Source organism: Strigops habroptila, chromosome 5 (genome assembly GCF_004027225.2).
Source record: "Strigops habroptila isolate Jane chromosome 5, bStrHab1.2.pri, whole genome shotgun sequence".
In the NCBI taxonomy this organism is placed as follows: Eukaryota; Metazoa; Chordata; class Aves; order Psittaciformes; family Psittacidae; genus Strigops; species Strigops habroptila.
In genome coordinates this window covers 23473800-23498863 of record NC_044281.2, presented here as the reverse complement: position 1 = coordinate 23498863, position 25064 = coordinate 23473800, and the positions used below count along the sequence as shown (strand labels likewise).

General features: G+C 35.6%; 1 protein-coding gene across 9 annotated transcripts in view; it reads left to right on the top strand.

Annotated features, from left to right (window-relative positions):
- Window positions 1–25064, top strand: part of SLC4A10 (solute carrier family 4 member 10) — a 190591-nt gene that overhangs the window by 137587 nt on the left and 27940 nt on the right. For 7 of the 9 annotated variants that reach the window (XM_030488859.1, XM_030488861.1, XM_030488858.1 and 4 more), the window contains 8 exons: window positions 7098–7189; window positions 11697–11854; window positions 13617–13704; window positions 14214–14360; window positions 14935–15035; window positions 16406–16580; window positions 16765–16898; window positions 18010–18255. In XM_030488859.1, coding sequence (XP_030344719.1) covers window positions 7098–7189; window positions 11697–11854; window positions 13617–13704; window positions 14214–14360; window positions 14935–15035; window positions 16406–16580; window positions 16765–16898; window positions 18010–18255 — 1141 coding nt within the window. The remainder of the gene's footprint in view (window positions 1–7097; window positions 7190–11696; window positions 11855–13616; window positions 13705–14213; window positions 14361–14934; window positions 15036–16405; window positions 16581–16764; window positions 16899–18009; window positions 18256–25064) is intronic. The other 2 variants (XM_030488864.1, XM_030488857.1) reach the window with 1 other exon arrangement.

The window sequence follows — 25064 nt, the reverse complement described above, 5'->3', positions numbered from 1 at the left end:
TAAAAAGCCAAAGACAATTGCAAATTGCAACTTCCTATTGTTAGAAGAGTGCTAAAATGATTTCATAAGCCTTTCCCATTTTATGAATGTGCATGGCATCAGAAAGTAGCTGATTTGATGAAAACATAGTTAGAAAAAGAAGTTTTCATCGTGTAAATATTTTAGGTTTTTTGACTGGCTATTTCACTTTCAGTCTAGACTTCAGAGTATGTGTGTGTGTGTGTGTGTATATATGTAATGAATTCTAACAGACCTTTTACTAATTAAAATCAAAGAGGAAGGAACTAGGGGAGAGGAGCATGGCAAGATAAGTGACTTGTAAACTGTATTTCCACGAACCTTACTGAAGTGCTCTTTATCTATAACATGATCATGCGCCTGTTTTCCGTTCCATACGTATGCCGTTTATAACTGTTTCTTCTCCTTTGGTGTCAGAGCAGACACATTATTAGTGTAAAAATTACATTATGCCACTCATGATGTCTGTCTGATTTTGAGAAATTCTGAAATTCCAAGGAGAGGTTTATTGATATGCCGAAGAGCTTGAAGAAAGCAATGGCATGTTAAATTTGTGATATTCAGAGTTGACACCATGAGCTGCAGGGGCAGTTCATTTAGATATGTTCGTTTTCAAGCCTTTTCCAGTTGTTTCAGTTATCATGATGGGCTGGTCTGGGCTTCTTCGTTGTTTTATGGCAGTATGAGCACACATGGAGGTGTTTAAGATAAGCTTGGGTGTCTAATTTAGGACAGTACGAGTTAGTATCTCAATAAATCTGTATTACCTGTTATGGTGTTTGTTACTTTCCTCAGTTTTCTAATCTCTAATAAAATACAGTTCAAGCATTTATGCCTTAACTCAGAGCTAGTTTACAGCATGTAAAACTCTGATGTCAGTAGTACCATGTGGAGAAAGATGGACATTATTTGGAGTCATATGAAAAGGGTAGGGAGGCATTGCTAGGTTAGTGACCATTTTCCTTTGTTTTGGGAATAAGTCACAACAAATGTCATAAATATACCCAAGTTTTCTGGCAATATTGGATCTGGATCAGGTGGGTTGCTTGAAGAGATTTCCTTGAAGAGAAGGCAAACTCAAAGATAGTTAATTCTAGCTTAAATTAGCTAATGATCTATTTCTTCTTTATTATTCTTCTCAAATGTATATATGTTAACTTGTATTATCCACAGGTTTTGTTACTAAAATATGTAGCTTGTATTTACAAACATTTTCATCAAATATTTACTATTTCTTTCTCCACATTTCCTTGTACCCATGATAAAATGTGTAATCTATACATATAAAACGGTATCATTCATCTTTGTATTTCTTTATTTTGCTCTGTCTTTGTTGTGTCTCTCTCTAACAGGCTCATCTCATCTCTGTATCTTCTTCATCTCCTATCCTTGGGGTTCTGTAAAGTCCCTGAAGGTTCAGAGGTAGTATAAATACCTATTCTTGCCTGGGCTTCAGATAATTTCAAATGTTACACCCATGTCTTCATCTCAGTTTCTTGAGCATGCAACTTCTTGCTCTAGTGATAAATAGTGAAAAAATACCTCAGGCGTTTGTCAGCAGCTGTGGTACATTCAAGAGAAGCTTGTGTGGAATGATGTTGGGTTTGGGGAAAAAAAAGTGCCATTTCTTTGTAAGTTAATTTTCTTACATCAGTTTTTAAAACTTCAAAACAGAGTATTTTAGTTAAAACTGCATGACATGTGCAATATGCTTGAAATTCAGGCCTAGCATTAGAAAAACAGGTAAAGTGACTTCTTATCTCTTAAATTATGTATCATTAGCAAGCACCAAATCTGCTTGTGGTTACACAGGTACAATGGGACTGACATGGTTCTTTACTGATGTAAAATGTTATGCATTAAGGTCTAAAGGTACATATACAATTCAGCCTGCGAGGATGGTATCACTGCTCTGTTATATTAGAGTTTTACCATATACTTAGGAAAAGTTACTTTTTTCAGTCCTTGATTTTTGATCTGGACAGTGTGTCCATTTAGATTTGGAAAATTGGTGAGTAGTTGTAGTGAATAGCCTAAAGACTGTTATAGCTGACTTGCAAATAAGATTTTTTTCTAAATGCAAAGAAATCTGTATGGTCTAGAAAAATAAGCAACTTATTTTCTGATTCAGTTCCCTTTGATGTGTCAGTTGCATCCAGTTTGTTCCTGTTAACCTTGATTTGTATCTGAATGCATTGTTCTTGGTTTTTGTCATTGGCATTCTAGATGCCTCTGGGTTTTGATTAATAAATACAGTAGACATAGTTCAGTGTCTTGAACTTTAAGTTTTAGGGAGTTAAGAGTATGTGGCATGTGGCATTAAGTTCTTGGGATTAATTTTCTGGGGTTTTTTGTTTGGGTTTTTTTTTTTTAATTAATTCAGCTGGACCAATTGTCTCAAAATGTTGACTCTATCATCAAATGCAAACTTCTGTCAGTGTAGCAAATATGAACCTTATTTTGATGGATTGCAATTTTAAGTGGCTTGGCTTTGCGTGGTGTAATACTTTTGTGTGAATTTTTGCTCTATTCAAAGCTTTGGTGATTTCACATTATCTGAAAAAAAACAGTCTTTTATGTACACCAGTTTAAAATATAATTTTAAAAACTGTGCTGATACTGGCCGCTTAATACATAGATTAGCCTTAACACTCATTTTAGTGTGGTTTTCTGTTAGGTATTAAGTTGCTTTGTATGGTGGCTGAATATTTCAGTGATAGCACATTGTTCATTTGTTTGACTGATACTTTCAAAAATCTGAGTGGCTCTTTGATGAATTCTCAAAGAATGCAGCTCTTCAGATGCTTTATGCAGATGGACTGCAGGATAAATTAAGGCTTTTAAACTTTAGATTTTTAAGGACTCAAAGTACTACATTGCACTCTTAAAAAATAAAATACTGCATTTGCTGCATACAATGTGTAAATATGTTTTGCTCAAGAGAGCTGAAATAGAACTAGCAAGAGCAGAGTATGGAAGAGCTGAATAATTGGCAAAGCTATTGTTGCTCTTATTCACTCTTACAGGGAGTTGATGGTTTATGCCTTCACCATTCTTACCAGCTTAAACCCCATATTGCTGACTCAGAGAAGTAATAAACCATTGTGGTTTTTTTTCAGAGCAGATATTTCAAGCCTAGCTAGGGTTTGGTGGTGGGTTTTTTTTTTTGTTTGCTTGTTTAATAATGTCTTTTGCACATAGTGCTTTGAAAGCTCCTGTATCATAAAGATGAAATTTGGGGAAAACTTGGATTCAGTGTACCTGTATTACAGAGACAGTTTGATGCTGTGGTGACTGCTGACATTTTGGTGGAAATCGGAGAAGGAATGTTTTCTGTTGTTTGATTTGGTTAGTATGTTGGTTTCTTGTAGTCTAGATATGATGTGATAGCTCTCCTCTTCGTTCACATAGCTCTTTAACTGATTGTTGCTTCATGGGACCATCATGGTGCCAAAAACTGTCCTTAATTCAGAGAAGAAAAAATCAATTCCTGAAATTAAAAGGGGATTGAAGATAAAGCGCATCTATAATTGCCAACATACTTTAGCAAACTGACTGTTTTTAATGACGTTGGAAAACCAGTCTAGCATAGTGCTGCCAGTGTTCACTAGGTTGTCATCAGTGTGCTTCTGGTCCTAACCCATCAGGAATTACTCATGTGCTTCACAGTATTCACCCCAAAGACACCTCCTTTAATTCAGCATGAAATTATACATAAAATTAAATTAATTTATGATTTTTTGTGACTTTATTCTCAGAAGTAGAGGAAGCTACCAAATATAAAACCAACCATGTAGCATTACAGTCCTGCTGCTAGGAAGAGGGTCACCATAAGCACTGCATCTAGCTACTATCTAGTGCAAAATATACAGACATTTAATAAACTACATGTGTATAGGAGCAAAACTCTCTCCAAAAACCAGTACTTTTAGTCTTACTTTTCTGTTGAAGGGCCACATAGAGAGCAAGTTCCAGATTCACATTTTACTGACTTTATTGTTGCACAAGAAATACATTCCTGCAGTTTAAGATGCTCTTTAAAAAACTTCCTCCATGTCCATCATGTGAAAAGCGAAATTACCTGTCTTCTCTACCTTGTATTTTGTTTGATATTCAATACAGTAAACCCCCAAACTTCTTGTTCCAAGATTCAGAAAGCTGTCTTAAGATGCAGAGCTATTTAAACGTCTCTTACTGCCTCAAGGTAAAACTTGTGTTCTTTCAAATTACTCCAGCATATGGGTAAATCAAAGTTTGAGGTCTTCTGTTGGCACAGAATAAGAACATATGCTATTCTTATAAACTTCACATACTTACTGGTTGTGGCTTTTATTTCCTACCATGTATATTTTTACATGTTTTCTCCTAAAAGAGAAGTGGACACAATGTTTAAAAGTTAGCCTTTGGACTGTTATGCTAATTGCTTAGAGGCTTTTGACACCTCCAATTATGATGTTAAAGTTTCAGTATTTATAACATGTGGTCCATGCTCTGACTCCTTTGTTGGTCAATATTTTTATCTCCCTGGCAGATATCCCTGCTCTCATTTTCTTGAATTTTTGTTTCCAGAAAAAAGAAGTATAAATGTAAATCCCTAATTAGCAACAGGAAGATAATGAACTACTATTTCTGTTGCTTTCCTGTAACATCTTTATAATATAGTATGTACATTAGTATGAGTAATTATTACAAGTATTTCTCTTTATATAGATCCTAGAATATAGAGGAGTGTCTAAAAGGAAGAAATTAAGAGTTAAGGACTAATATTAATACATTTTAAGTTTTCTGGGAGTAAGATAAGGGAGAAATTTTCCCTGAGCATTTTAAGGCTTCTCTTTTAGAATTAGTAGAAAGTTTTTTTTGTTGTGTTATTAAAATCTTCAAAGTAGTACAGAAATAAAATTTATGTATTAATTATTTTTAATAGTTATACAGGATAATTTCTGTAAAAATAATTCTAAGTCTGCTAAATAAACAATACAGAAAAAATTGCAGTATGAATTAGTGTATGGAGATACATAGTGTGAAGGTGATAGTGTAACGGTGATAGAACTCAGTATTTTTCCTTAAAGTTCTAATTAAAAGTCAAATTGAATGACCGTTTATAAGCATCTTGCATATTTAATAATCTCTATCTTCAGATTTGCAAAAGTTGTCTCGTGACATTAAGGAATTAAGTCTTTTAATGTGAACTCCTTTAAGTTACATTAATATGGTGCTTTCTGAAATCAATCCTTTGTTCTTGCCATATGTAAATTCTAATCCTGACTTATTTTTATCTACTTGGTTAGGTTAACATGCTTGTCATGTCTGCTTTTTTGCCATTCTCTGTTTACTTCACTGTAGTGCTGAGCAAAAGCCCTGATTTCTGTTCCTGCTTTGATCCGTCTTTATCCTGAATCAGAAATCGGACTATTTGCATTTTTAAGATTGATACATTTAATAATAAGATTCCTCGCAATACATTTTAAAACATTCTGTTCCTGTACTTCCTAATCAAAATGAAATATCTCTGGCTATGCTACCAGGATGCAGCACAAGAGTCTGAAAACTATTTTGTGTCATGGGAGATTTGCATAGTGGAAAATGAGATGTTGATTTTCATGAAAACCAACCTTCTCCTTGAGCAAGTGTTACAACTGGGAATTCATGACCAGGCTTAGACAAGGATATTGTAGTGCTCAGCTGTGACAGAAGCTGGATACTTAAGTAATTTGGCAGTGGCTGAGATACTCTTGCAAGTCTCCGGTCCTGGTCATCCTGGATCCTGTGACGTGCTCTGTTTCCTGTCTGTGGCTGAGGACATGCTTGGACTGCAAGCGTGTGTTAACAGCAGTGAGGGGACACACCGTGGCTTTTTGAATTGCCCAGATAACATGCCTAGCTGAGGACTTTCAGACTGTCTTTATCTTCAAGTATCGTGAACATATGGTCTTAGTTACTGTGCAAGTTTAGGTTGATTTTCACCAGAACCAATGTTTTCACATCATCATTTCTCAGTCATATGAGAGACTTTATTTGCTATGGAAACAAATATATGCTGGGCACAAGATCCTGACTCTGGGCCAGTTGGACTCTGTAGTTATTCCTGGGTATGTGTTAGGGCAGTAAGAGATAGTTGGCTCATATATTTAGTACTTTTTCCTGTACTTCGTTGTGTTCAGAGCTGTGCATGGCTCCTGCCATGCCAGGGAGGGAGGAAGAGTGCAGGCAAGCAGGGAATGGCCCATCACCCTGCAGGGTTTGTGTGCCCTTAGTGTGTGGATGGTGGCCTCTGGCTGTGCACAGGGGCAGTGTTGGCATGAAGTAAAAATATGCTTTGTGTGACATATACTTGTTGCTTGTCCTGTTTTTGAGCTTTTGCTGGGAGAATTTGTTGGTCAGAAGGCTTACTGTTTGCTTACGAGACTGAGGCATGTTTAACCACTTCTCATCTTGAGATATTTTTAAAATTCCTATTAAATACTAAAGCCTCACTGAAATTTTTTGAAGATGTATTTGCCGAAACATTCGGTTTACACGTCAATAATCACATTGTTCAATACTGAGTTTTTGAATCATCTTGATTTCCAATACATCTGTTTTTATAGCAGCCCATTTTTGTGCTGGGTTTTGTAGCTTTTGTTATAATCAGCGTATTATTATAAACATGAGTGAATTTATGAAGATTAGCAATCCTGATTTATTCAGTGAGAAGTATTCTTGTAGACAGATATTACCCAAAATTGGCAGCTCCTGAAATTGCTAAGAAACCTATGTGAATAGCAGGACTTTCATCAAATGTAATATCTTAAAAATCATAACCTTTAATTGGCATAGAAAGCTTGTCTTCCAATATATTCAAGAGTATCTTTTACATTTTTAAAATTACATTCTCCCATTCCTAGCTGCACATGATGAATGTTCTGTATTTTGAGAATGTGCTGTTCTAGATAAGTATTTAATTAAAATGCCATGTTTGGATGCTTCAGGTACATATGATACGAAATGTATATAGGTCTTTAACAACTATTTCATTGGATGTTGCGTTATTTATAGAAGTAATTGTTAGTATTCTGTAATAATGGTACTTCTTTTAGCAGGTCAGATTGTTTCCCCACAGTCTGCTCCAGCCTGTATTGAAAACAAAAATGATGTGAGCAGAGAAAACAGCACTGTTGACTTTAGCAAGGTAAGCGTTCGCTGACAGTGAAAAGAGCTTCCTGACTACCAAATAGATCTTTTAAATTAAATCAAATGAATCCATGTGAATCAGCAAAAGCTGCGAAGTACAAATTTTACTTCAGCATTAGTTTTGTGTGCACTGCAACACCGTATACAACAAAAAAGAATTTTTAATTTTCTTGATAAATTACTGGTAACAGGAAATCACGGTTTAGGAACGTGAATAAATTTATTGCATAACAGTATCATAGGTGTATTTTTGTAGGGGGAATTTTTACAAATTAACGGAATTATCGAAGTAGGAAAGTAATTCAGATTTCTTTTAATTCAGATTTACCTCTCAAATTTTTGCTTTTTTAGAAGTAATGTATGAATGCAAACTATGCTTTTTATAACCTGAACTCGTGGATTCCAGATGTCTCAAACAGAATGTGTTTCTGTAAACCTATAACTTAATTCTTCTGGCAAGCCAAGATATTTCAGTACGCTTCACAAAAGATGTTAACTGTGCAGTAGTGGAGATTGCAATGACAGTTCAATGTTAGATAGCAAAGAAAAGCAAACAGCTTCTCAGCTTTAATGTAAAGAAGAATCCTAATTTGTTTAAGAAGTCTATGTACCTAAAACAAACTGTCACATTAGATACAGGTGACAGACCTGACAGGGATAGATGACTTCAGCTGACACATTAATACAACAAAGGTTGAGGAAGTGAAGAAAGGTGATTTAAACCAAAATTCTGAAGAACCGCACTTTGAGTCTGTTGAATCTTAATGTTAGTGCAACTGAGCTAAAAGTAGAGTTATGTGATTGCTCCATCTGGTGCCAGACTTATTTCCTAGCAGCAGTAGCTATTTGCACCATTCAAATTCTTGACTGAACATGCCAGACTAGGAATGGTATATGGCTAAAATAAAGATGAGAAACAGATCTTTTTGTCAGAGACAGAAGAAAGGAAACTGGCGGGGGATATATTATGGACCACATTTCTACAGTGGTAGCAAGGATATCTATAAACAGTGACAAGTTGTTAAAAATTTAATGCTAATACTTTAAAATTATTTAAAACTAAGATTATAATGCTTTAAAAAGTCAAGTATGATTTTGTTTTCCCAATGTTTATATTAAAAGTGTTAACTAAAGCTAATTGTTCTGGCAAGATTTCGAATATCAAGATAGAAAATTTTGTAAAGGATATAAAGCTGTCTATTAAAAATTAAGCTGTGCAGAGGGCGAGGCTCACAACAACGCAAAGGGAAAAACATGACTTTCAGTAGTGCTTTTCTTGCACGTTTCCCCAATTGCTTTGAGTGTTGTAGATCAAAATCACAGTCTCTTATCTAGCTGCATGATGTTTGTATCAAGCAGCAATGGAAGCTGCATCCTTTGATCCTTCACTCACTACTTTAGTAGTGCTGCAGCTTTTGTGACCGAAAGAACTCTTTCTATTTAAACTGGCCTGAGAAGAGATCAACATGTAACTTTTTGGCTAGCCTCAGCCCTGTTAGATACCTGCAAGGATGTGAGGAATATAAAAGGAACAGCTTTTGTTTGCAGGAATGAAATAACAGTAAAGGGTTGTAATCTAAATATCTTTTTTTACTGCCTTTAAATAGATCCATTTATCCTTTTGAAGATGCATAAGTAAAGTACAATTTCCCCTTGAAATGTGCTATTGCAATAACTCCCAATGGTTATAATTGGAATTATATGCACAGATTGGGGGGAAAGTAGAGCAGTACACTAATTTTCTCTTGAGTATTGTGATTTCTTGCTCTAATTTTGTTCCACATAGTAATTTCATTTATCTTCTACAAAAAACCACCTTTGACTACCTCACATATTCTCTCCTTGCTAATCTGTCTCCCTTGGGCTACTTCTAATATTCCAAATTTTGGAGTGGATTCAAAAAGCTGACTTAATCTGAATACAGCACTGAGACTGTGTTGATTGTATTGACATCTATTTATGAATAACGTAAGCCATGGCACTAAAAGCTGTCTTGAATGTTACTTCAGCAGCACAGAGAGGGACACATAGTTTTTGGTGTTTGAACTCATAAATGTGTCACTCCTCTTCCTCTAGGGACACCACGAGGACTTTGTATTCTGGGGGTGATATGGAGGTGATCTGTCACAGTACCACTTGATCCCGTGTTGGGGCAAGATGGGCATGGCAATTTAACAGCTGCATCTGGCTGATCTCTGCTTCTTATGCCAGAGGCTGGAGGGAACCCTACTTGTCCTTAAATACAAAATGTGTAAAGAAGACCGTACTCACATCCCTTCTTGTGGCAACATTCCTGTGCTCCACATGGAAGCATTATTTCTGAATTTAACCCTGATCCCATACTGACAGTTTGCTCTTTCAGATACTGTGTGAAAGAATTGACTTGTTTTGAATACTGGTTGGCCTTGCTTATAAATAAATGTAGTTAATATGTGTCACGGCTTTCCTAAGAAGTGATGTTGGGTATTTTCTGTTTGTCTTCATGTCAGTTTATGTCTGGTTCTGGGGAAAGCCTGCACCACTCTTTTCAGTCCGTAAGTTGCCCTGGAGGGGAATGGCCTCCACATCAGTTATTTAGTTTCATGTTTATTTGGAGCTTACTTGGACTATTTAGTGCCAGGTCAATGAATGTGGCTCAGGTTAGGGTGCAGATTAAGATGCACATGAGGTCTCCACAGCTAAAGACTGCTTGCGATAAGAGATGTATAATGAATAAGTTAGCTGAAGCCTTTGAAAGATGCATATTCTGCCTTTGCCCTGAATTCACTTGAGGGCCACCTCTGCTCTTGTTATGTAGTGAAAGCAACACCTGTGGTTCTGGTGTATTTGCCCAGTTTGATGCTACTCTGCCAACTACTTTTCTTTTAACTGGGGCTCTGTTCACTACCTAGAAGATTGTGGAATCTCAAGATGATAAATAGTACAGGAAACATGTCTGGAAATACTTTCTGGTGGACAGGAGAATGTTTCCTTCAGATCTGAACCTTGATCGTGTGATCTGTATGTTAGTGGGACCTTAAGGTGACAACTGTAACATGTTGTACGTGAGACATTAGTTATTAAGTGTTAAACCTGTTCGCAAGGTATAATCTGTACAGAATGCACATTGCTGTGGACCTGAAAGACTGCTTCCTTTCTCTCAACTATAAATGACCTATGACACCAAAATTAGGTGCAGGTGAATCTGTTTGGGTTTTCTATTTAACCCTGAAGAGTTATTTTGTGATTTCAGGGGGAAATAGAACTTACCTCACTGATACTTTACCTGGAAAAAGTACTTGGTCTCCAACCTTCCAGGTTGATTTGATGCTTGTTTAACTTTATGAGGTGTTTGCTCATGGTTCTAGATTAGTTTAGGGTAGCATTAGACATCTCTTTGTGATTTCAGCAAAATAAGATTTCATTACACAGGCAACTGTGTTATATCTGAATTCTGATTTAGTGCCAGAGCCATTTGCAAGAAAACAATTTTCTAAATATTACCAAAAACTATGCAAACTAGTACTGACAGATGGCTGTAAGATAGACATTAAAATGGTCCACTTTAACAGTTTATATTGGATTTGGTTGCTGTTGTTGTGTTTAGATTAATAAAAGGAAAGCAAATGACAAAATTCATGCATTTTGAAATGTAGACAATACTGGTGCAAAATGAAATCAAACATACATTATATATGCTATTACTCCATGTTGATCTTTGATACAGAGTAAACTCTGGACTAATACTAAGGAAATAAATACAAATGAACACATTCCTAGGCAAATACTTTGAGCTTATATAGCAATGTCACAATGAATCTGTTTGTCTTTTCCTGATTTTCTGCTGTCCCCACAAAAGTCAACATCACTGCCTTAAGACTCCAAAGTTTTTATTCTGCTTTGTTTTTTCAATTTACCCTTGGGACAATCATGGTCATGGCTGATTTTCTATTATTTTCAGCAGAAGGGCAACCATCTTTCATTAAATCCCCAAACAAAAGTACATCTCAGAGTAGTAGAAGGAAAATTATGTGTAGTGGAACCTGGCTTTCTTCTCACTGAGATTATAATACAGCAATTGTGAAGTATGAATTCATGATTTTTAATTATGGAAATTATGGAAATTATGGAAAAACAAGGTGTTTTCATTTCTTCTACTGTTTTGACTTAGCGATTCTGTTATGAATTACTGATGCTGTTGTGATTATTGATAAAAAGTATTAGTAGGAAATTAATACTGTATTCTTAACAAGATTTTGAATGTGATTTTTTTTATCTTTATAAATTAATTCTGCAATACTTAAACTATGTTTTCAAGAAAAAATTAGTCAAATAATGAAAGACCAGTTGTTTGTTTTTGAGAAATATTTTTACTTAAAAAAGTATTGAAAAGACAAGAATAGTAGAAACTGTCTAATTGTGATGTCTAAGATTATAGTGCAGTGACCAGAAAGTTTCTATCAACAAATAGTGGAAAAAATACCTGTGAAGAGCTTCTAGGTTATAATTTAATATACTTTTCCCAGGTTGACCTACACTTTATGAAAAAGATACCACCTGGAGCTGAAGCATCAAACATCTTAGTTGGTGAACTAGAGTTCCTGGACCGCGCAGTTGTTGCTTTTGTTAGGTTATCCCCTGCAGTGCTGCTTACGGGACTAGCAGAAGTACCGATTCCAACAAGGTACGGTTGGATTTATTTCTTTTCATGTTTTTCTCAGTTTGTGGAGGCAGGGTGATGTGACCTTCAGCTTTGTCAGTTACTGAGTTGCGAATTCAGTTCTTTCTTTAACAAAGACATTTATTAGACACATCTCTCCACTCATCCTTTAAATGATGTATAGGTATATTCAGAAACATGCATTTGTGTCTGCAGATAATAGTTCTTCACAGAAGTAGAAATGGCAATTTGTTAGGTTACAACACACAGTTTATCCTGTACAAACTGGTAATACTGCAGATGAAATACTAAGGTGAAATATTCAGCTGCTTAGAATATTTCATTTGGAACTGAAACTACTTGTGTGATGCTGCATAATTATAGCCAGAAGAAAGAAAAATGAAGAGGAAATTGAGTAAAGGGAAAAAAGAAACTATGTGATTTGATTGACTAGGGAAGAGTGAATGAATGAAGAACATGCTGTAGATCTCATACTCCTCTAAAAGTTACTTTGTAGATACATGCATGGTAGTGAATGTGACTTTTAACTGTAAATTTTTAGTAGATTAGTTTTTTCTAAGTTGAAACTTTTTCCTGATAAAGTACTTCAGTTCTGAGAACACATTATGAGGAATTAAAAAAAAGTCTAAGATAGACTTTGTAGTCAAATAGAAAGTATTTAAATAGACCTGCAGATATATTGTTTCCTGCTGGGGTTGGTTCAGATCAAAACTTCGAAGTGATTCGCCCTCATCTGAGTTCACTGACTTAACTATTATTGCAGTCTTTCACTTTTTTTTTGGTATTTGTGCATATGTTTGTACACATATTCTGTCTTTTTTTCCCCTTCCCTCTTTTAGTGTCTATAAAAGTAGAATTTTGACCAAAGGCAGTGGTGTCTTCCAGTTGTTAGTGATGCTCAAGAAGAAGTGTTATGCTATGCAATGCAATGCTGAGACTCAGGTCGTTACTCCTAGTCAGATAAACAATATGAAATATTCTTTTAAGTTGTAGTTACTTTGTGTATGTCTTTGTCTTTTCTGATTTTTATATGTGTGTAAGGAACATTGAGGGACTGAGTTTTTTCTGAAGCCTTTCCTTGTAATCTCCCCCAACTTTCCACAAAAAAACCCAACCTACCAAAAGAAAAACAAATGTTCTTGATTCTTGTCCAAAAGAAAATAAAATAATTAAAATTCAGAATAATTAAGAATTTATGCAAAAATGTTTATTTCTTAAAAGGTTAATGTTAGTCAAAGAACTGTCTTTTGCATTTTAGCACAACTGAGAACTTCAATTATTTCATTTGGACTTATCCTCTGCATTTTATAGAACCTCACTAGCCCCAGGCCTAGAGTTAATGCTATCTAGAGGCTTTTTATTCAGGGTAATTTAACTTCCCCAATATTGCAATAATAATACTACTGTCATTAAATAATTGATTCTGTTGAATTAACAGAATTAAATAAATTAGTATGTTCTGTACATAGACTATAATTGCATGTATTTATTATGTAAGATGAGGTTTGTTATGTAAGGAGGCTTTGATAGTCTCACTCAAGTCTGACTGTGAAGCTGATGATATATTTTTGGAAGTTATTTTTACATTTTTTCTAACCAGAACTTCATGTTTAAATGCATGTGTGACGATCTTGAAGGAGATTATATATAATGTTTGTCTTAGAGGTTCTTCTGGTCCAGTTTTTAAATAAGTTTTTCTGCAGTATATATAATTACTTTCAACTATCTATCCTTCGAAATTTTTAAATTTACCTTTTATTTGCAGATTTTTGTTTATTCTTCTTGGACCACTGGGTAAAGGGCAACAATACCATGAGATTGGAAGATCAATTGCAACACTAATGACAGATGAAGTATGTTTATTCATGGCTTGGTTTTAGTCATTTTGTACTGACTGATGAGGTTTAATAGGGAATCTCCAGTGTGGAATTGTCCAAATGAAATGTAGCTAATCATTCTAATGAGGCACAGAATAGCATTCTAGTTCATTTCATGATTCTGTAACAGCCCAGATTATGCTGCCATAAGTAGATAACAAAATGAGAAACAATATTCATAAGCAAAAATATCTTTACTGAGAAGATTCCATTTTACACAGTTACTTTCCAGTTGTATTAATTGTGTTTAAACTGTAAAACCTCTATAACATTTAGCACCCATAAGGATGTTTTTCCATAGCAGCTGGAGCTTCTATGAAAACTAGGTACTAGAAACTCTAGTCAGTTGAAGCCAAGACTGTTTGGTAGGAACTGCATGAAGTGCTTTCTGTTCCAGAGAAAAGGGGCCATTGTGAAAAATGTTACGAGAGTATTCGTTTCTCCATCTCCTTTCCTCCCACGTACTCATCTGCCATTTTTCACAGGTGTTCCATGATGTTGCTTACAAAGCAAAAGACCGCAATGACTTGGTGTCTGGAATTGATGAGTTTCTTGATCAGGTTACTGTCCTCCCTCCTGGAGAGTGGGACCCAACAATTCGAATAGAACCACCTAAAAATGTTCCCTCTCAGGTTTGTGCACTGTAAAATTCAGACACTTATAAATGTTGTGATGAATTTTTGCTAGGTAGAATTAAGTCTCATGAATTTAGCATTTAGCAGAGTCACTATATAGACATTTTGTGAGCTCTTTTGTTTAATTTGCTTTAAAAGAACCCTTGTCTTGCAAGCATACGGTACAGCAATGACATTTTATGTAGATCAATACTAATTCGCTCCTGAATGAAGACAGTTGTATCTAAAGATTCGAGGATAATTGGTCATAAAGATCTTTGATTATGCTGATCAGCCATGATTTGCTTTTCTTCTAAGCTTATTGCAAGAATTGATCAAAGCTGCCTGGCTTGCTACTCTTTACGATGTTTTCTGATACAAGATTTTCTGTGATCAATTCTTTAAATTTCTTAGACCACAATTCCTTTTATTTCTGTTAAAGAACTTCTCTACAGCTTATGAAGAGGTTATATTGATGAATCTTAGAATAAAATTTGCATGTTTAGTCTTTCAACTCTCAAAGCCTGTTTCCTTTGCTATAATTGTGTTTTGGTTGCTAAGACCCATGCGAAATATCTTTTCCTTATGGTAGGAGAAGCGTAAGATCCCAGGAGTGCCAAACGGAACTGCAGCCCATGGGGATGCAGAGCAACCTGGAGGACACTCTGGACCAGAACTGCAACGCACTGGAAAGTTAGTGAAATCATATGCAAGACTTTAGGTCAAAGTGATGCACTTCCAAATGAATTATAATGGTCTTGGTCTGGTTCTCGCTCAAATGACTAGCTTGGCATATGATTTTTATTCAGGCATTTTTTCCTGATTTGTGTACCACATAGGTGGAAAGGACATTACACGCTAATTTGCAGACAGGGGGAGAGGGCAAAAGGATTTGATTTTTCACATTGTATTTATTGCAAGCTGCTTTCTCTATTATTTATAAAGGTCAGACCTCTCAAATCTGATCAACATTTCTTATTGTTGTACAGCACAAAGTAAAAGTTGGGAATAGTTTTGTGCCATGTATTATGAATGCTTACAATTATTTTGTAGTTGAAGTTTCTGGGTTGTGTAGCTGTAACATTTCTCTTTTACCTCAATAAGCCATGATATGTCCTGGTACATGAGGCTATGATTACCACAGTGGCTGCAGTATACACATATCAGAAGCAAGAATTTTCCTCAAGGAGTACTTAAGTTCTCTGAACTAATATTTTGCGGTATAAGTGCATCAGCTGTCAGTGAGTGCCGTAGTGCAGTCTAGTTGTACTATAGACTTTCCTTTTACCTTGCTGCTAATTCCTACCTGTATAAGGCTAAAGATTCAGCTGCAGTTTTGGTGTACACAGTGAGGCAAAGGAGATGATGGCCTGTAAGCTGTTCTCTCGCCAATAAACTTGGTAATTGATGGCTCAAAGGATTGTTCTGATATTTAAGGAGATGGTAGCATTTTATGTTCCTCTTTAACCCAACAACATCTAATACTTTGGGTACCTGTGAGAAAAAGAGCATTGTGGGGATGTTTACTTTAACTATATTGTAAGGGAGCATCTGTTCCTAAATATGTGATTATATTTAACATAGTGTAAATGACAAAAGATGTCAGTTCGTGTCCTTGGAAAATTGTGGCCTACATTCAATTCTATCATCAAGTGTATTGAGGAACAGGTTCTTAAATAAAGAATGTGAAACTCTATATGTAGATGTGTAGGCAAATGGGCACTGTGGTGGCTCTCTGATTAAAGTGGAAAGAATTATTCCACATAATAAATAATAGGGTTTTATGTGGGGGAGCTAACTGTTCAGAAGCTTTGCATCTGGATGATGAGATGAAGATTGTATGAGAGAAATATGCAAATCAGTTAGTTTTAAAAATACCATTTCCTGATTAAAGTTATCAAGACAGGGTTCCCAGAAACTTTTTTTTGGGAAGGATGAGTTGTAAGAGTATGTATCATTTGATCAAGGAACAATAACTTCAGTATATTTAAAGCAATAATGTGGAAGAAAGTTTGAGATGCCTTTTTCATTAATTTGACCTTTTCTAATTTTTTTTTTTTTAGATTTTTTGGAGGATTGATTTTAGATATAAAAAGAAAAGCTCCCTTCTTCTGGAGTGACTTCAGGGATGCTCTCAGTCTGCAGTGTCTGGCATCATTTTTGTTTCTCTACTGTGCTTGCATGTCTCCTGTCATCACATTTGGTGGTCTGCTGGGAGAAGCAACTGAAGGTCGTATAGTATGTGTTAAATCTGAACTTTTAAAACAAACATTCCTAGGTTTGTGGTTAGTATTTTCTTACTGTTGCATGAATCACCTTTAAATATTGGTTTAAATTCAGTGTTTAAAAGGCTACAGCGTAAGACTTCGCAAAAAGAACCTGTTTGAAAATTTATGGATACTTCTCTCTGTATCATATTCAGAGTGCAATAGAGTCGCTGTTTGGAGCATCCATGACTGGAATTGCCTACTCCCTCTTTGGTGGACAGCCTCTCACTATACTTGGAAGCACAGGACCAGTTCTAGTGTTTGAGAAGATCTTATTCAAATTTTGCAAGTAAGTGAAGATGATACGCATCATCCCTTGGGTGTGACTTGGGTATTGTTAGGTAGAGACACTGATCCCAAAGTTCCAACATCTGCAGAATGAGATCAACAGTTTGTTTTGAGTGCACTGCTTAGGCTTTCAAAGTCTGAAAATTATGCAGTCACTGAGACAAGTGAATTGGTGATAATGCAAAAAGGTTGGTGTGGTTTTTTTGGGGTGTTTTTTTTTTTTTTTTTGGTTGGTTGGTTGTTTTTTATATTGTATCATTTTCCACTTTGAGACAATACATTTTAATCTGTGTTTTTTCTCATCCCTAACTCATGGAAAAGGTTTTACCTCTCACCCAGGAAGTAAGTGCAGTGGCAGTGGTGCCACCTTTCAATAATCACTGATATAGACCCTGCCCTTCCTCCACCCAAACAAAGAAGGGATGAAGCATCATACCAGACCAGCAAATCCCCATTTTCATGTTAATGTGCTATACATGACATACCTCTGCCACAGAGTGTGTAAAAATTATGTCTGCATCTTGGCAATCATCATGCTTCTCTGTGATCCTATTTGCTTTTCTGCCTCATTGCTGTGACAGGAACTCCTTCATCAACATCTCCTGAGCAAAATCCAGTAGGAGACCCTGCTTAGCACCCCAAAAGCTCTTTCCTCACCTTCAGGTATACCTTTCAGTTCTCTGTGATAGTGTCATGCAACATGCCTGGAGCTCTACTGTCAGATGCAATAGTCATACAAGATTTTGATGAAAGTTGTTATTATAGCTACTCTGCAGCTCAAGAGGAAATTGGCAGGTGTTGACTGTTCACAAGACAGAATATGGGATAAAAGTGGGTGGACCTTATATACCTCATGAGTGTGACTACTCTCAAAGCTGTTCACTCATTTTAGTAGAGATAGAGCTCTTTATGTCCTGTTAACTCGGAGGAGAGCTTGGGTCAGGAGGTGGCTTGACAATATCTTCAGTTCACAGTACGCAAATAATTTCCGTTTCAGACTGCCCCCAGAATCACACATCCCTAGGCAAAGGAAATTCTGGAAGCACCTCTTCTCTATTTACTGTGGCTGGACAAATCATAAACTGTGTTTAATGTTTTTCTATTTTTTTTAGAGAGTATGGGTTGTCATACCTTTCTCTGAGAGCTAGCATTGGACTGTGGACTGCAATCCTGTGCATCATCCTTGTTGCAACTGATGCAAGCTCCCTAGTCTGCTACATTACCCGGTTTACTGAAGAAGCTTTTGCTTCTCTTATCTGCATCATTTTCATTTATGAGGCCTTAGAGAAGCTATTTCATCTCAGTGAGACATATCCAATCAACATGCATAATGATTTGGATCTGCTGACAAAGTACTCGTAAGTAAGATTTTTTTTTTCTGTTAACACCATTTTGGTTTTGTTTTTTCATATATTGTGTTTTCTCTGTGAGGAAAGCAAACCTATGCACAACAGGAAAAGTTTGCAGTAGTTGCAAACTTAACATGTGAAAGTTACTGAGTTAGGGATGATGCTGGCATATGGAAGCAGTAGTTTCCAGAGGTATGTTTACAAGCAATACACTTTTACTTAAGATAAGTGAAAAATATCTTGACTTGGAGTTTGGAAAAGCTCCATGCAACTTGGAAGACCTAGATTAAAAGAGTAGGTCTTGGAGGGACCTTAGTTTTAGGTCCTTATTCACATTTTTATTTAATGAGGTGTAGTTCAATGATCTCTTACTATAACCTTGTACTGATGTTTTATAATATTTTATTGGGTGTTCAACATTTTAATATAATATTTATCTGTTTTTCGGTTGTTGGGTTATTTTTTGTTTTGTTTCCCACCTTCCCCCCCCCAGTTGAAGTATTGACCTATCTAGAAAGGATATAATTTGATGTACCTCCTGTATTTTAACCTCTCTGGCAGTTAAGGTTCAAGCTTCAAGAACTGAAGTGGATTTGGAATTCTTAGGTGCTTCTCGGTGGTGATTGATTTTGTCATAATCAGTTTGTTCTTAAGAACAAGATTTTTAATATGACTCCATTTAAGCAGCTTTAGTTTATTTGTGGAGTTCTGACAGGTATTATTCTACCTGGGGAATAAAAAAGTGAATGGTTTTAATCAATATAGTTTCATTTAGAAGTAAAACCTCTTGTTTCTGTAGTATAAGAACAAAAATGTTCTTCTAGTAAAGGACAAGATCCTAGTCTGTCCTGAGGCCAATTAAGCCTGGTCACCCCAGCAACTAGAATATCATTAAAAACCATTTTCAGAAAAGATTACCCTCCAGAAATGTCTTTGTTATTTCATTGAACTCATTTGAACCCTCTGCATGAGCAGGGTGGGGCCCAAAAGGAACAATGCTTGAACAGTGCCACATCTTCTGTTCACTGGAAAAACAGGAGTGTCTCAACCAAATGTCTCATTTGCATTTTAAACTGGGAAAAACAAAACATAGCGACGGAGAAAACGTTTGAGCTTTGTATATGTTATCACTAGAAAAATAGTTAGAAAATCCTGAAGCTGAATGCGCAGTATATACCTTAATACACAGAACAAGTTAAATTACAGAAACTATAGTTCTGCCGTGACGTACTCTCTCATCATGCTGAAAAAAATATTTATCTCTGAAAGTTTAATCAGTAGACAAAGGAATATTAATTTGAAGAGAAAGCAATAAACGTCAAGAATAGAGCATGTATGCAGGTGAGGTTATATCTTGGTCTTGTTTAATTTCACTTTAATTCTATGAAGTTGGTGTTTTACTCTGAAGAGCCTCATATAGCACAGTGTTTGTGGATTAATTTTTTTTCTTAACTACTTAAAAGTAGTCATCTCAAAGAGAAAGAAAATAAGATGTTCTCATATGGTTTTGAAAGACAGATGTTGAAATACTATACAAAGGCACAAACCATTTAGCAGGCAGAGCTGAGATGTTAAAATATGTAATGAAAGCATAAACACAAATAGGAATACTGATTCCTGGGTATGTAGCTTTATTTGTGGTTAGCTGAATCCTGTGACGCTGCTTGAGATTTCAGAGAAATAAGATTAACAGTCTTGCTCGTGTGGGAGTACATTGATACATTTCTCTATATTTTATGAAAGTATTTTATTATCATAGTCCTTATTTTTACAAAGAAATGGTTTTGGTTTTATTTAAAATTCCATTCATTAATCAGAATTCCATATAAATTTTTGAAGAGTGGTGTTTATTTCCATCCACCCTTGGTAACTCTTCATTGAATGTAGAATCTGCAGAGCATGCAGAATGGTAAAAGAGCAGCAACTGTCTTCCTCCAGTTACAGCTATTGACCTGTCGTGTCCTACAGTGTTGGAATACTAGCACAACAGTTTTAGATTTTTCCAAACACAATTCCTGAAGGAGGAGTGTCTTTCACATGTTTGGAAGAAAGATTTGACCACTGCCTGGTAGTTTCAAACACATATATAGCTATCAAAATTATTTGATATAATAATTTTGTAGTTATTTGAGGTCATCATTTCATATCTGTCGTTTCAGATATTCTTTCACTCTGTGTAGATAGTACAAATAAATTGACTTTTGAACTCCTGTATTGCATTTCTCTTTCAGCATTTATGTTGTATCTTCTACTTGCAGCAATATCCTCTTTATTATTGATATGATGTCCATGGCAACTGACCCCACTAATACCAAAATTCTATCTGTAAACATAGGTATAGGCAACATATCTCTTATGGGATGTGGCTTATTTTTTTTAACCTTAAAATTGATGGAAACACTATCAATTATCTTGTAAGACCACATGTGCCGATTCCAAGGATCTGTACTCTGAACACAGCAGGTGGTAATTCCAACCTCTTCTGTTCTCTTCCCTCCCTTCTCCTTCATCTGAGTTTTTCTTAGTTCAGAACTGTCCCAGACAGGTTGGGAGAACAGAAAGATGTGCTCTTTTGGAGCAATTCTACATCAGCTGCCCAAATGACTAGTGCTTTCACAGCAGGCTTGGTGCATCTTGAACTCCATGGGTTTGCTGTGCAGATACACGCATATTACCATGTCCAGACACAGTGGCCATTTGCCCAGAAGGTATTACAGTTATCATGCCCACAGGATCATCACAAGAAAAGACATTGCAAATAACCCTTAGTCCCTGCTTAAATGTCTGTACACGCCTTGGTTCCAGAAAGATCAGACATGAGAAGAACAATAAGCATAAAAGCTTACTTGAAATAAAAAAAAAATCTCATTTTTGTGTTCTTGAAATTGGGGAATATTGCTTTCACGAGGAATTGGAAGCTTTTTCTGCAGCATCTGACTCCAGTCCTTCTACTTGTAGTTTTAATGGGTAACAAACTTGGGCTGAAACTGGTCCTTTCCTTAAAGGACCAGCATACTCTGTTACAGAAGCTAATTAGTATCTGCTGTTTTGCTAATTAAAACAGCTGTTTGCATTTTCCTCTTTGGGGATTTTAAAGACAAGTTTTTAATTGTTAGTAAAGCCTTGGCAGTTCTTTAATTAGCGATGGGTGAACTTCAAAAGGTTGTGTGACTTATTTCTCTTTGAATGCTCAGCCAAAGCTTATGTAAAACTTTATCTTGGATCTGCAATTTTGTGCTAGAAAACTCAGGTTATACTGTAAAATTTCTGTTTTCCATATTCTGCCTGCTGCCCACTCAAAAAGTTGATGATAAATAGGTCAGGACACTGTACATATTAAAAGCATTCAGTGTATGCTGTAGCCCAGCCCTCCTCTCTTCCCCCATGGGCTTTCTGAGGATGCTCTGATGTCCTCAGGTAGTCCTTGTACGTCCCAGTACAGTTGCCTTTGCCCTGGTGAAGGCATGAGTTTGACCCAGTAAAAGTCATTGGCATGCTGTTAGTACTGTCCTTTGGAGTACTAGAAAAACAAAGAAAATTGTAATTTAAAATGGTTGGTATTTCAACCAGATTGAAACCATATTTCAAGTGAGAAAGAAAACCCATTCTGTATTTTGGGTGGGTTTGAATTCTGTCATAAACAGTCTCTGTTGCAGGAATTTCATGTAAAAGACTGTACTGCATGCATCTCCTTGAATTATATGTAAGAATATAGGAGTTATTACTAGTATTCTGCCATAACAAACCTTAGAAGACTATAGAAAGAACAGTCAGAACAGTTGTTTGATATTTTTTTTTTTTAATTTTTTATTTTTTATTTTTTTTAAATCAAGCAGACCCAAATATTTGGAAATCAGCTGAAAGTCCTTGTAAAAGATTTCTCAAAAATTTGTATTTTTACCATTTGACCATTTAGGTGGAAGATACGATTTTGAGTTTGTTACAGAATTCTATCTCAAAAAACCAAAAAATATCTTTATGCATGATCTAATTCATGTAGAACTAGTCCTAATGCCCTTTTAACTCACTTTCTTTATTATGCTTGTTTGTTATTCTGTGTTGAAATATTTGCCCTAACCATCGGGTGATCTACCTGCAGACCAATCCATTAATTCATATGTAACTTTTCCTTAAAACACCATTTTTACGATAAGGGCTCTAAAGAATAAAACATTTAAGAGCTAAATCAGAAGAAGGACAAAGACAACCTAATTTTCAGTGTGCTACTGTGCTGCAATTCCTTTTCTTTTTACACTGCATTGTTTTGAAGGAATTTAAATACAGTAGCTGCATTGTTTATTACATGAAATACCCATACACTCTGATCTGGGCTTTTCTTTCTTTTTTTTTTTCTGTGACCTTTTTGTATTTTTCATGCCCATTAGCATTTGTGGGTTGGCATAGCAACTCTCTTATTTCTGCACTCTCCTCCTCCCGCTTTTTCCTACCTCTGTAGCAAATATATCTCCAGTTAGTGAATCCTGTCTGGAACACTGATGCACATCACTTTTAATGTGTATATTAAATATTAGGATATGGTTTTTGCTAGGAAAGGAGAACCCTACAACTGGGTGGATTAAAACCAGAGGTTCTCTAAAGGAGAACAGAGTAAGCATTGTAGATGAAAGGAACATGATTTAGAAAGCAATCCAGTATTTTTAAAAATACAAGCATTTTAAGATAGTTATCTTAGAATACAGAAGATGGTTATTTCTCAGTGTGAGGTTGCTTAGATCTTGGAACTTTATATACCTTTTGTTTTTTATTAATTCTTTTTTTTCAGAGTGATGAATTCGTGGTGTTTTTAATAATTCTTTACCAGAAGTTACTCAATTATTAACAGATTACATTGAATAATTTTAAAGTGATTTCTTGGCATAGTAATATGCATATTGCAATCTGTCTTGGTATTGACATGCACTTAAGCATTAGGAGTAGAAAATCCCACTCTGATGTAATTAAGGAGCCAAGATCATGTCAATCTTGGTATCTTTTGCAGGCTATAGAAACCATTGCTTCTAGAAGGCATTGCAAAGATTTAATTCTGTGCATACTACTGTTTGCACAAGCAAGTTTTAAATCTTTCATTTCTGAATAACTTAATCTAAATACATTATTATTGGATGCAAATTATGTTGTTTTATACCCTGTATTCCTTAAGCTGCTGGTGGAATGACAAGAGTAGTGGTGATAAGCGCAGAATTTCTCATTAGGATCCCAGGCATGTAATTGAATTCCAGTTCCTGTGAGGATTTATTTGAGCTCAGATATGAGTATAGATTTTCCTTTCCTCTTCCCTTATATTATTTCTGAACCAGCGTTATACCGAATCTCTTCTCCTCGGGCACATGATTTTTTGAACTTTGGAAGCATGGTGAAGCGACATCCTAGAATTGTTTCTCAGTGAAAGATTTCAGATGGATTGTCAATATCCCACAGTTACACTATTCTGCACATCAACTTCTACGTATGTTAGCATCATAATGCTGCTAAGAATGCATGGGCTGCATACTGCACCAGATAGCTAATAAAGACCAACCTTTATGAGTGACAGTCAAGGTTAACAAAACTCCAGTGTGATTAAAAATCTGTTTTCTGAATTTTCTCCTTGACAGAACAACAGTCTCCTCCTGATGTGCTATCCAAAGAAACCCGATTCTTTGAGATTTCTTCACTCAAACATGAGTTTTGCCCCCTCGGATTTATCTCTCTGTGTGTGTGAAATTGTTGTGCTTCTGGGTGCGTTGTCTGGGTACTTTCACAGAATTTTCTGTCTTCCTCCTGAACTTCATCAACTAAACTATATAGACTTCCAACTTCAGAGAAGAATATACATGGATGTCTTCTGATGTTCATGATTGTCAGAAATGGGCTACTTAATGACTCATGGTCTAATTCAGGATGGCAGATCTCATGAATAAATGAAGAAAAAGTCTTGTCTTGCCATGACAGCTGTACTTTGAAAGGATTTTTTAATACTGAGAATAGAACTTAACTGACAAGTCCATTTCCCATCAGTATTAATTATTTTGTTTCCAGTCTCTTCTCCACAGAGACTTTGATTTCGTTGTTATGAATGTTGACATGAGAAGGAATATGGTAAATTTAATGCTAGGGATATACAGTTTTTTGGTTTGTTTTTTGTTTTATTTTTTTTTTTTTTTTTTTTTTTTTTTTTTGTAGGGGTAGCAGGGAAAAGTTGTCCTCTATGATATTATTGTTCCCTTTCTATAGCAGTAGTTGGACAAATAGAAGGACTCTGTGAGTGACCATAACTCACATGAAAATGGTGTATTTGGAGACAATCTAAACATGCATAGCATTCTGCTATTGATGTACTTTCCTTTGACCTTACAAATGCAGCTATAAGAATACTTATGCATATAGTCTTATATCATATATTCATATATCCTTACTTTAAAAACAAAATTAGTGATGCTACCTTCCATTTCATACCATCTTATTATTCTGTCTGTTATGTGATCAGTGCACAGCACACTTGTAGAGCATACCCTCTGTCTTAGGGGAAAAACTTCCTACTCATATTGCCAAATATGCGCTCTGATATTTCGCAAGACATTGTTTAAACAAGCACATTTTGTAACTCATTTGTCATACTTGCCTGTTTCTTTTTTTTTAAATAAGATTAATATTTATATTGAGCAAATCTCATTCTCTACCTTAAGTGAGCCAGAAAGAGATTTTGCCCTTCTAGGAAGGGTAAATGGTATGTTGGCAAATGATGAAGAAGCTGCAGTTGCATCTTTTATAGATCAGGTCCTTAGCTAGTATAAATAGGTGTAGCTATAATTATGTAC